At 33.6% G+C, this 12,779-nt stretch overlaps 2 protein-coding genes across 4 annotated transcripts; one reads left to right on the top strand and one right to left on the bottom strand.

The window, feature by feature from the left end:
• The first annotated feature begins 439 nt into the window (after window positions 1-439).
• Window positions 440-7,123, top strand: Qsox1 (Quiescin sulfhydryl oxidase 1). Its single transcript, XM_075313616.1, has 2 exons — window positions 440-2,072; window positions 6,256-7,123. Exons 1-2 carry the CDS (start codon window positions 633-635, stop codon window positions 6,748-6,750), a joined length of 1,935 nt encoding a protein of 644 aa, XP_075169731.1. The 5' UTR covers window positions 440-632; the 3' UTR covers window positions 6,751-7,123.
• A 2,440-nt stretch (window positions 7,124-9,563) lies between these two features.
• Window positions 9,564-12,607, bottom strand: Flo1 (flotillin-1). 3 transcript variants are annotated; one of them, XM_075313618.1, is made up of 9 exons: window positions 12,420-12,607; window positions 12,297-12,362; window positions 11,930-12,005; window positions 11,520-11,874; window positions 11,399-11,410; window positions 10,807-11,277; window positions 10,158-10,301; window positions 9,930-10,094; window positions 9,564-9,684 (listed from the first exon to the last, which is right to left on the bottom strand). In XM_075313618.1, exons 2-9 carry the CDS (start codon window positions 12,346-12,348, stop codon window positions 9,667-9,669), a joined length of 1,293 nt encoding a protein of 430 aa, XP_075169733.1. In that variant the 5' UTR covers window positions 12,349-12,362; window positions 12,420-12,607; the 3' UTR covers window positions 9,564-9,666. The 3 variants fall into 3 exon arrangements, with proteins under 3 accessions (XP_075169733.1, XP_075169732.1, XP_075169734.1); XM_075313617.1 differs by having other exon boundaries at window positions 12,297-12,607; XM_075313619.1 differs by lacking the exon at window positions 11,399-11,410 and having other exon boundaries at window positions 12,297-12,607.
• Between the last annotated feature and the right edge of the window lie 172 nt (window positions 12,608-12,779).

The raw sequence follows: 12,779 nt of genomic DNA, 5'->3' as shown, positions 1-12,779 counted from the left end.
GACCGATATGGCCCATTTGCAATACCATCTGACCTACATTAATAACAACTACTTGTGCCAAGTTTCAAGTCGATAGCTTCTTTCGTTCGGAAGATAGCGTGATTTCAACAGACGGACATGCTCAGATCGACTCAGAATTTCACCACGACCCAGAATATATATACTTTATGGGGTCTTGGAGCAATATTTCGATGTGTTACAAACGGAATGACAAAGTTAATATACCCCCATCCTATGGTGGAGGGTATAATAAAATGAATTCTTATGTTTTGTTTTCAAAAATGTATGCTACTTCAATTTTATGCAATCTACTCCACTTTTTTCCAAAATCTACTTCACTCAATTTTTCACTAGCGGCAGCACTGATGTCACCCAAACGTGAAAAAAACCCCAACCTGGCAACACTGTGTCAATGGAAAAAGAGTAGAAATAAAAAGAGTGAGATTAGTAGATACTTTCAATTGAAGAGGATTTCTAGGGTAGCGGATAGTAATTAATTGTTTGTGCCAAACCAATTAGCGATTGCCTCAATAAAAGACGAGAAAACCGAAACAAAATGAACATGAACCAATCTGTTTGTTAACTGTAAAAAAATAATCGACATCTAAAACACAACAACAACAACAATCAATATGCTTTCGTTCGGGATTTATGCCACCTTTACCAGTTTTATTGCGTTTACTTTATTATCATCATTCACCTATGGCGGAGTTCCACGTTCCAGCTATGAGGCCTTATTGAAAGGTGAATCGCAAGAATTGGGTCTATACAATCACACAGACAAAGTACGCATCTTAACAAATGTCAATTTTGAAGAGGAAGTAGTTTTGGAGAATCGTTCGATTCTAGTAGAATTTTATAATAGCTATTGCGGCCACTGTCGAAAGTTTGCTCCTATATATAAACACATAGCTAATGAACTTTATGATTGGAGAGATATTTTACCGATCGCAGCCATAGACTGTGCTGCGGAATCTAACAATGATATATGCAGAAATTATGAAGTAATGGCTTATCCAACTTTAAGATACTTTGGCCCAGCATATACACCCTTACCGGACAGATATGGCAATCCCATTCGCACCCAAGATCCTGATGAGATAAGAACTCTTTTGGCAGAATATATTGCGGCTGAGAATAGAACTAGCAATATGACTTCATGGCCAGACTTGAAACCATTGTCGGCATCACAAACAGCATCCACGGGAGCACTATTTAGTGGTCTCGATAGTTTAAAGAAGTTCGTGGTGATTGTATATGAACCAGAAAATACCACTATAGGTATTGAGACGATCTTGCATTTTGTAAGATATCCTCATATTGTTGTTAAACGCACATCGAACTTGGAATTGGCTGGAAAATATCAAATTGATGGGAGCAAATATCGTATAGCCACAGTTGGACGTGAGGGCTCGATAGTCCCATATGGTCCCTTGCATGAAACCTCTCTTTCCTATAAAGAAACTATTGAAGGCTTCCTGAAATCGCAACATCTTACAGAAAAACCCCCAACAAAAGACTCAACTCTTACACGATCACATTCTACCGTAGTTGATGACCATGAAATTGCCAAGATTATCGAAGAAGTTAGACGCAATAAACATATGGTTTATCAAGCCGATCTCGAAATGGCTGTGAGGGGAACACTCTATAATGAAATACCGAAATCGTCAAACATTAGCGGTGAAAAGTTGTTAGCATTACAACGTTTCTTGGCCGCTTTGGAAAATTATAATCCCCTTAGCAGTTCAGGGCGTACAATGATAAAAGAGCTGTCAGCATTTGCCAAACGCCATACCCAAGAATTGTCGGGTGAAGATTTTGAAAAGGAGCTAAAACGTTTGGAAAAAGAACTGGGTGATTCTGTATTTTCATCGAAACGTTTCATTGGATGTGTAGGATCACAAGCTGGATTAAGAGGCTTCACTTGTTCCCTATGGCAATTGTTTCATTTTATGACAATTCAAGCTTCAACTATGGATAAAAGTGAAGATCCTTTGGAAGTGTTGCAGGCTATGCATGGATATGTGAAACATTTCTTTGGATGTACTGAATGTGCTAAACATTTTCAAGTAAGTAGTGATTTTAGTACTTGCCTATATGTTTAACAGGAAATAAGGGTATTCGATAAAAACTAAATTGGTTTTAATTAAAATTATTTTAAATATACCGATTTTAGGCAATCAAAATGTTTGGCAATTTTATTGTAGATTAGTTAGGCTGCCACTTAACAAAGAAAAATTCAAAATTTTCTCTACGATTGATTGACTGGGTATTTAGTATTTTGCAAAAAACTAATAAATGGACAGACCATAGATGGTCTGTATCAAGCTATTTTAGGTATGCGTCTGTCGCAAAGTTGTCACACACGTCGTAAATGTAGAAAAAGTAGCAAACGTCGCAAACTCAAAATACTTCAGTCCCTTCAGGTATGCAGGGAATGATATCCAAGATGATGATATGTGCGAAGAAATTTTAATTCTCAGGAATGTTCATAAAGTTATAAACGAGTTTGAAAAACTTTAGAATAGAGTTATTTCAATTGGAGACTCCAAGCCATAATTACTATTGACAACTTGATGGTGCAGCAAACCTGACGGTCGGTGTTCGCTCATCCTTTCTTTCCAAAATTTCTGCAGAAACTAGAAGGAAAGAAAACTACTTATGTCTTGCATAAGTAAATTTTTGTTTAGGAAGAAACCAAGAATAGTTTGAAGATGCGAATGAGAGATGTAAAACTAGTAGAGTTTTTTTTTAATGAATACAATATAACGCATTTTTGGCTTCCTTTTATCGGGGAGAGTAATTAAATTTAATTAAAAAATATTCACAATTTCTTTAATTCAAAATTAGGGTTTTTACATTAGGTTTACGACTTTCGCGATATACGTTAGAGGGTCCGGAAGATTTGTTACCCATATCAATACTACGGGCAGTTTCGAAGATAGTGGAGTTCTTAGTAATGGACCAAATATTAGCGCAAACTAGAAACGTAATCTTTAATTCGCAATGTGTTTTTCGTGCTGGACACAATATTACATATATTCTTGTACACTTGACGGAGACTGCTAGAAGGTGTAGGAATGAAAGGAGGTTGTCTATTTTGTGCCCATAGACTTAACCAAGGATTTTAATGTTTCTAATTCGGCGTGTAGGCTGATATGGTCCTTTTTGAGATCCCATTTGGTGGAGATGAATTGTGCCGTGCCGTAGCAGCCTAGGGTTATCATTATCACATAGTTTTACATTTTAGTTCTGGGCGGAATTGTCCTGACCTATTACGAGATATTGTTCAATTTTGCCTCGACCGGATTTCCCAATGCAGCCATTAATCCGGCCAAATCCAAAGCCATTAAAAGTCAATTCAATTGCCTTGTAGTTTTTTTTTTATGAGAAGTTACGATTATTGTCCCACATGGAATCCGTACAACGTTAAGTCTTGATTGTTCTACGGAGGATTTATTCTACTAACATTTATTTGCCTATGTAAGAAAAATGTCTAAGCTTAAAATCGCAATAATAAATCTTTTTAAATATTGGCAACATTATTTCATATTGAAAAAAAACTCGTTATAAAAATATTTGCTTTTCTTGATAATAATAAAATGATAATTTGCAACACAAGGCATCATTATTGGTATATAGCAAATGATAATGCATTGCCTCTTGTCCGTTTGATCGAAATTCATTCGATGGTATTTGTGTATAACAATGTATATCTTTAAATATATGTACACATACATTTGTGCAATTCGATTTGTTTAAACTTTGTCAGCTTGTATTACTAATTGACCTTCGCCATAAAAATCTTGTATTTATCTCCGCATCGAAACACAAATACCACACTTTGACTCACATGGGTAAATCTATAATCATATATATATTACTATACACGTCGTATACCTCTGTTTCGTCATAACTTTCTCTAGTTTGTTTCTATTTGTTTACTATAATAAAGTTGATTGTTGTTATTTCTAATTCAATTATAAAGCCATTTATTAAGACAAGTTTTTCGTTGTCTGTCATGGCGAATTCTAGTAAATTATACAATGTGCTTATATGTATGTAAAAGTTGTTTGCACATTTGTGTATGGCCACGTTCAAAGCGCTAGATAAATTCTAATGCAAGTTCTCCAAAAATATCTTCGGTTTTTATGAGAGATGGAATACGACTCACTAATTAAAATTCATTTTTAATATGGGACAGGATGTATTCAAATCTTTGAAAATTTATTCCAAAAAAATTGTAGCCACTACTTTTTCCCATCTTTCTAGCTGGGAAATCGCTTCGAAAAAAGGTCTAGTCTTTTAACTCAATCCGTGAATCGACCCAATTTTGGCTTCCTTTAAAGAACAAAAATGCCGGGCCATGTGTCATCGATCGGATCAAGTGGTTATCAGAAGGAGCAATGTCTGGACTATACGGCGGTTATGACTTTCCATTCGAGTGTTTCCAAAAAAGCTTTAACGGGTTTTGCTACATGTGACGGAGGGTTATCGTCTGGCATAATCACCTTGTCGTGCCTTTCCAAATATTGTGGCCCTTTACCACTTCGTACATCAAATGTGTTCGGTTCGAAGCTCCAATGATCGTTTCAGCTCATTGTATACCACACCCAGCTGGTCCCAGCAAACGCATGGATTCGGCTTTTCCGGTTATATTAAAGTATGAACAGGTTAATGATATGATTTCTTTAGCTTGGTTGTCATCAGCAACGATGCGATGCAAAAAAAAACTTTTCCTTTGTTGCATTTGCATTGTAAATGCTGTTTTGTGGGTACGAAACTTAACATATTGAGAACCGAGCAAATGACACATACTGAAAATGAAATCAGGTTACACTTATTGATATGAATAAAGTTTACCATTTTCCATCTTGTTGTAAAAAAAAGTAATTCTTTAGTATCGCTTCATTTAGAAGGCATACAACGGACAACAATTCCTATATAAATTAAACAAAAAACCCCATATTGAACTATATTGCACTTATGCCAGCGATTGATAATGTGAAAAACACTTGTTTATCGAACATCTGCAAAGATTACAATGATCTCTTTCAGACTGATTCTTGATTTATGAAACAGTAAATTATATTATAGACATTATGATAATTTTCAAAAACTCAATAGACCGGTTTCATAATATCTATAACAGGGAAAAAGCTTAGAGGCTATCGGCTCTAGTTGCAAATAAATGTCTATAAACTCAAAATGTCAAAGAAGAAAGAATATATTTGTGCAAGGCTTCGCTCATCTGTCAATTTTCATTTCATTTATTAAGACATCAATACAAAGGAAGCCACTAAAGGCCTTTTATACATGTAATAAAGAGCTATACTAGATATTGTAAACCAAATTTTAAATACCTTGAAATTATTTAAATCTAACAAGTGTATATGGTTCCCCAACCTCATGACTATAATATAATTAATACAAAAAAATTCCTATAAGTGTGAGTTAGCAATGCTTCAATTTACCGTACTCGTATTATTTAAATAGGCAATTAACTTCCTTCGATATGCGTTGCAAGAAATTGAGAAAACTTTAAGATCAGAAGGCAGGCAATAGATTCCACAAACGAAAAACTCGGACCAGAAAAAGATTGTTCTTATATGCTAGACTGAATTATAAGGACATCAATCTTTAAATTTCTTGTTAAATTAATAAATGCAAATTCACGGGTCAAATCTTCCGGCTTCCCATGCATACAAATTTTGTAAAAGTGAAAAATAGACTTCATCTTAATTTAATTCCTGAAGGAACATCCTAAAATATCAGGAATACACTGGTTAACTAGATCATGATCCCAAATTGAACACATATCGGACCAACTTCTTCACAACTCTCTCCATTCGATCCAAGTCCCGGAATAAACCTAAATACCGCAATTATGCTGCGACATCAACAAATAATTTGCTAAACGAAGACGAACATGCTTTGGCGTATATGCACGCATAGCACAGAGTCTCCTCAATGTCAGAAATGCCCCATTACTCATAGTATCCATATGATTGTCAAAACAAAGGCTGGAGTCAAGGATAATACTAAGGCAATTTAAATAATAAACATAACTAATTGTCTGACTCAATTTTAAAACACTTGCTATACAGATATCGCCTAGATGACATTGATTTCTTTAAAATAATCTCAAAATGCTTTCCAAATATTCATTAGGCCTATATAGGAATGGTGAAACGATTTGCAAAATTATATGAATTCATCTTATTCATTCATTCATCTCTCTTATTCATACAGGAAATGGCCACGAAGCGAAACATCTGGAACAATCCAACAAAGGACGAAGCTGTTCTCTGGTTATGGGCAGCACACAACGAAGTAAATCAACGTTTGTCTGGCGACGATACAGACGATCCGAAATTCCCAAAAATTCAATTTCCTTCCGCCTCTAGTTGTCCACAGTGCCATAAACAAACCCCCTCAGCTTCATCATCGCTTTCGCCGAATGATTGGAATAAGGAGCATGTTCTACAATTCCTTAAAAATATTCACAATCCAGAGTTTATTAGTCGGTTTGGAGTCGATAACCACGAGATATTACCACCAACATTAGAGAAACTAAGGCAAAAACGTATGATTAGTAATGTTTTCTCCGACATGGATATGGGTATGGGAATGTTGTTATATGGCTTTTGCATAGTAATGTTAGTTGTGGCCTTTAAACTTTTCGCTGTTAAAAAAGGTGGTTATCGTAAAAAACCTTATGCTCATAATGTTTTGGGAAAAGTGTGATCTCTATTTCTCTCCTTATATTCAACTATATTCCATTACTAATGACAACTCAACTTTGGGCTTGATATGCAATATAAGACAGCTGATCTGTTGCAAAAACAACGGCACATTTTAATATATTTCTCAACAATTCCATTTATATTTTATATGTGTTTTTTTTTCTTCTTCTGTATATAAGCTCTATAGTTCATTTATGTTATAGCATTTATCTACCTTTCGATTTTAACCGAATATTCATATTTCGATATCCTTAACTGTATCATATGTTATTTTCTGTTTGTACAAACTTTATCATTTTTATCTGTTATATCAATGTCATGTATTGAAAGAAAAATAATAATAAATTTTACAATATAGCAAATAACAAAGTGAATTGGTTGTTTTTTTTTTTTATTTGTACTTACAACTTTCATGTATGGAAAAAAACACTTGTTTCTCTAAACTAAACACAAATTCTACGCAGATAGCAAAGAACATTTACGGTAGACGGCTTGTTAAGTATTTTGTTTGTATTAACATACACCTTGGCCACTTAAAATATGATAAAAAAAAAAAACTTATCTCAAAGGTTATGCCAAATACGATGTATACATCAAAATTTTAATGTTGATAAATCTTGATATTTAATTTACTAAAATTATTATAATATTTTTCAATCACGATATTTTCACACAAAATTCGCAGTTTCAGCCGTTTATGAAAAATTCTAACATATCTTCATAGGAATATGCTTTCTACTAATCATGCAAAAATTGGTCCTTATCGGCCCATAATTATATATAGGTCCCATATAAACTGGCCCCAAAATTTGTCTTCTGGAGCCCCATGGAGGAACAAAATTCATCCGATTCGGTTGAAATTTAGCTCTATACGTGCGAAAACTGGTCCATATCGTTTCTTGAAGTTAGATTCGGCCTGACTGAACTTATTGCCAATATTCTAGTTTAAATTAGAGAAAATTGTTCGCAAAATGAATTGAATTTTCGCTACAGCAAGCAAAAATTAAACCATAAAAGGATTTGAAGAAACGAAATTCTTTCATTCCCAGCAAAAACTAGGTAACCACATCTCATTACAATTGGCATTACCAGGAGTAAAGCTGTCATTACACGTTGCATTACATTGCGGCGAGTTATAATGACTAACTTGTAATGACAAAAATAAATACTTCTCGGTAATTTTCGAATTGTTATTCTCAAATTTTTAGGCAGTTGTAGTTAACGAATTAATAAAATAGAATAAATGATTGTACCATTAGGTATAATTATTCACATAATCGAGCACTTACATTAAAAAATCAAAAAGAAGATGTAATGTAACGGTAATTCTGAAGATTTTTTCCGTTAAGAAATTTTTGTCACAAATATTTCATAATAATTGTGTTTAATGACATTATCATATTATGTTTTAAATAAATGCTTTCTTATACCTCATTCACATTACACTTCCAATGCGCTTAAACTAAATTTCAAATGTCATTTGCTTTATAAAAAAGAGACTTAAAATTTTAGTAGATTTCGAAACTTATGTGAATTGGCGATTGGATATATTATAACGAAATTCACGAATCCAACTCCCTTAAACAACCTACATTTATTTCTATTTTAACGGCCATTTTCATGTAGCTCCGTTAGGCTTTAACTGCCAGTTAACAGAAAGAAAAATGGAAAAATCTTTTTTCCGGTTAACATTAACTGAAAAATTTTCAGCAGTTAAGTTTCTAACTGGCATATGGAATATATACGCAAGATGGCAGCTATGCCCATAATACGGTTTAAAAGTTCGTTAGTTAACGGAGCACTAACGGAGCTTCATGAAAATGGGCGTAAGTGTGAAAGTAATTTGCGCGTAATCTTATTTAGATTATTACATTTTTTGTTTATTTATAGAATATTCGTTTCTATTCAAGTAGTTCTCCTATTACAGCATCACTCGCCATATTTTGATCCATTGTAATCGGCGATAGAAATCAATATTTTCGAGATTTGGTTGCCTGAGACAATAAGTGGCTATTTTGCAAGCTTTGGTGTCTACGAATAAGTCATTACGTATTAGGTGATTATATGCTTTAAATGCACTACTTATTTTATGGCCGAAAGTATGTCTGGGGAGAAGTACTTTCCTCCTAGGACATGCGTCTGTAAATGTAATCCGAAGCGATGCCAATTAATAAGTGATTATTAATTTTTAAATAGGCTTACCTACAAGATTACCGGGTAATGAGAGATTTTGCTGGGTTGATTCATGAGAGTCCTACTAGAATAGAATTCTATCCGAAATTCAACAACATTTCAACTTACCACCAATATTTCATTCTAATAAGTCCAGGTGAACACACACAGGTTTGAAAATTCTCTATACAAAAAGAGTATATATTTTTCTTGACATGAAGATACTATTACATACAATCATTTTTGTTTTTGTTAGTACACGAAAAGTACAAAATACAGTTGTATATTTTTATTTTTAAATATCCTCTTCTTGTAAATTTTCATTAAAAAAATATGAAATTTTTATAAATATATTAGCAAAAACAAATGCGAAAGAGAAAAAAATTAAATGCTACGTTACGAAAAAACTTGTGTGCGTAAGTAAATCCTATGAATTACGATCGAATGTTTCAAAAATCTGTTCACAAGACAATGAACACAACATAATAATAAAACTAACAAACAAAAAATCAACAAAACTTTAAGGATTTTGGGAAAAAGGAGATTCGAAATTTTATAAATAGAATAACACAATTGTTTGAAAATAAGAAATGGGTGGGTACAATACAATATGATCATTCTATCGTAATTCATGTCTCAAAATTGTATAGTGTGGTATGTCTTATTATTTTGATTGTAAAAATGTAATAAAATTGTTAATTGATCGATTGTTTTGTTTCCAATACAAATTCTATGAGTCATATTTTTAAGCGGCATGCACAGACTGAAAATAAAAAAAGAAAATAAAAAGACCAATTTAAAAAATATGTTTTGTTTTTGTACATTTGTAAAATAAATAGAAGGATAGAGAGAAAGAGAGGAGTAATGAGATTGTTAGTTGTTTTGTTGTAAGTCTTTTTGTTGTTGTTGCTTGGTTAACTTAGTATTTGTCTGTTTAATTGGTACATAGTCCTTTCACTTTGACTTTGAGGATGAGCAAACTTATATAAATGCTGGATTGGGACGTACCCGAGCAATATCGACACCAGTAATATTCTTGACAAGCTCTGGTACTTTATTGACAATTTGCAGAACTTCACCAGTAAGTTTAGCGGCACCAATTTCGCCTTGTCCACTGGATACCATTGTAATTTTCTTCGCCTGCGATAGTGGAGCTGCAACTTCTGCGGCCACCTAGTATAATATAGAATTAATATACATATGTTTTGTTTATATGGATTTTCTAATTTGTAATACTTTTGGCAATGTGTCCAACAACATTTCAACCATAGCAGCTTCACGATATTCCCTCCAAGCTTCAGCCTTTTGAGCCATTTGCTCAGCTTCGGCTTTTGCTTTAGTAGCAATAGCAAAGGCTTCAGCTTCTCCGCGAATTTTAATCTGTAATACAAAATAATTAAAATTATTAAAAAGAAAAGATTCTGAAAATAGTTCTCCGATTTTAATAATATTTGTTCCTATGATCTTGACCATTGACGCATGTAACATATCATATACTGAAATACAAAATAATTAAAATTATTAAAAAGAAAAGATTCTGAATATAGTTCCCAGATTTTAATAATATTTTTTTCCCATTAATGGTACTTCGTTGACCATTGACACATGTACCTTATCATAGACTGAATATTCTCTTTTATATTGAGAACGAAAATTATTGTAAATAAATATTTGGGAGTTGTCAATGGTTGCACAAAATTATTTTTTTTTCCAGCGATAACGTTAAATGCTGGAAACTGTCTTCCCTCGCCAAAGAAAACAAAATAATATAGCGATTAGAAAATTTTTCCTTTTCAGCCGACTTTTTGCAGCGTTCATTGAATATTTAAATAAATTTCGTTTTATGGCTTAATTAGGTTATAAGATTAAGACCAATTATACATACCGATTCAGCTTCTGCTTCAGCTTCCATAACAATGCGCATTTTATTAGCCTCGGCAATTTTCTCCAAGCGATATTTTTCTGCTTCAGCAGGACGCCTTATAGTAGCTTCCAGTTCCTTTTCACGTCTTTGTATCTCCTGTTGTTGGACTGCAATTTCTTGGGTTCTTTCAATAACCTTAACTTGCATTTGTTCTTCCTTGATACGTTGTTTAGTCTTTGCTGCTTGTAGCTCATAGGCCATTTCAGCTTCAGCCTTTTTCGTTTGAACTTCCACATCGTATGCAGCCTTTTTAATTTCAAAATCTCTTTGTGCTTTCGCAATCTCCGTATCGTTAAGGAAACGCGAAGCCATCCGCTGCTCTTCGGCTATAGCTTCTTTTATTTGTGCATCACAACGTGCTTCGGCTTCACCAATTCGGGCATCACGTTTCACTTCAGCTGTTCTAGCCATACCCAAAGATTTTAGATATCCCTACGGAAGAGAGTAAACGATTAAAATTTGCATGATTTGCTAATCATTTTTTAACGGCAACTAAAAAATATAAAAAAAGCACACAAATAGTATGTATATAAATATATGTATCTATGCCTACCTTAGATTCTCCCTGTGTTTATAACGAACAATTTAACAATTATTATTACAAATGATATGGAAAAGAAAAACAATAGAAATAAAAATCGTTCATGCTTGTCTTTTGTTCTATATCTCCTTACCTCTTCATCTCTTATATCTTTGATGGTATAGGAGACCACTGAAATTCCCATATTGGCTAAATCCGAGGAAGCTACCTCAAAAACCTGTTTGCTAAACTTTTTGCGATCTTTGTAGATTTCTTCCACAGTCATGGAACCCATTATGGCTCTTTGATGACCTTCGAGTGTTACCAAAGCAATATGGCGTATTTCGGACTCTGGTTTTCCCAAAAATTGTTCACAAGCTGTTAAAAGCATATCTTCATTTTGTCCCTGAATTTTCACCTGGGCAATTCCTGTTACCGATATAGGCACACCTTGACTAGTATAAACACAAGGGCTTTCGACTTGTAGAGTCATGGTATTCAAGGATATTCTGTAAAATGGTATGGTGTAAAAACTATGGATGAGAATTTTCTTGTGTGGATTACCTTTGAACTTGTTGTATAGTTGGCCAAACAAAAGCCCGACCACCAGGCACAAGGAGAGGCTTCATGTAGCAGCATCCTAAATTTGAAAATAAAATATCGTTAATTCCCACAAAAATTGTAAATTTAAATTAACGGAAAATCAACGACATGTAATTGAACATTTTCACCCATCTCTTATTGAAATTCGATATATTTCGATACATTGCATGACGTCAAAGAGCTGATATCACCATTTTTATTATCAAAAATGTTTTTTGTTTTGTAGCTTAAGTAAATTCATCTTTATACTAATTTTAAAAGACTGGTTAACACTCGTTCGTTTTTAAAATATGCAAAAAGAGAGTAATGCGATGAAGGAAACAATTACCTGATACCACTAGTGCCTCATTTGGACCACAAGTAACGAAGCCCCAAGCCATTATTTACGTCTGGTCTATTTATAAAAAGAAAAATACCAGTTTTAAATAATACGTAGCCCTATAGAAAATACAATTTCAGTATTTTGCTCGTTGTATTATCCAATCCACTTTGATGATTCAAATTGTACTGCACTCTTGTTCTAAATTTTTATTTAATTAATAAATATTCGTGGAGCTTTAGCGTACACGATATAATAAAATTCAGTATATACTAATTTTTATTTTGGCCGGCGCCCCATATACGCATGTCGATGGTCATGTTTACCTTTTTAACAATGGGAGCCGTCAGTGTGCTGTAACAGGGATGGAAAATGCAGTACAGTACTATAGTACTATTTTCAATACTTTTTCATCGTAGTCAGTACCGTAGTACCCCCGCGAATGATTTAGTAATTTTTGGGTAGACATTTTTGAGCCGATATCAGATTTAT

Source organism: Haematobia irritans, chromosome 5 (genome assembly GCF_050003625.1).
Source record: "Haematobia irritans isolate KBUSLIRL chromosome 5, ASM5000362v1, whole genome shotgun sequence".
In the NCBI taxonomy this organism is placed as follows: domain Eukaryota; kingdom Metazoa; phylum Arthropoda; class Insecta; order Diptera; family Muscidae; genus Haematobia; species Haematobia irritans.
The sequence above is the reverse complement of the archived record's forward strand: the minus strand, read 5'-3'. Positions and strand labels throughout refer to the sequence as shown.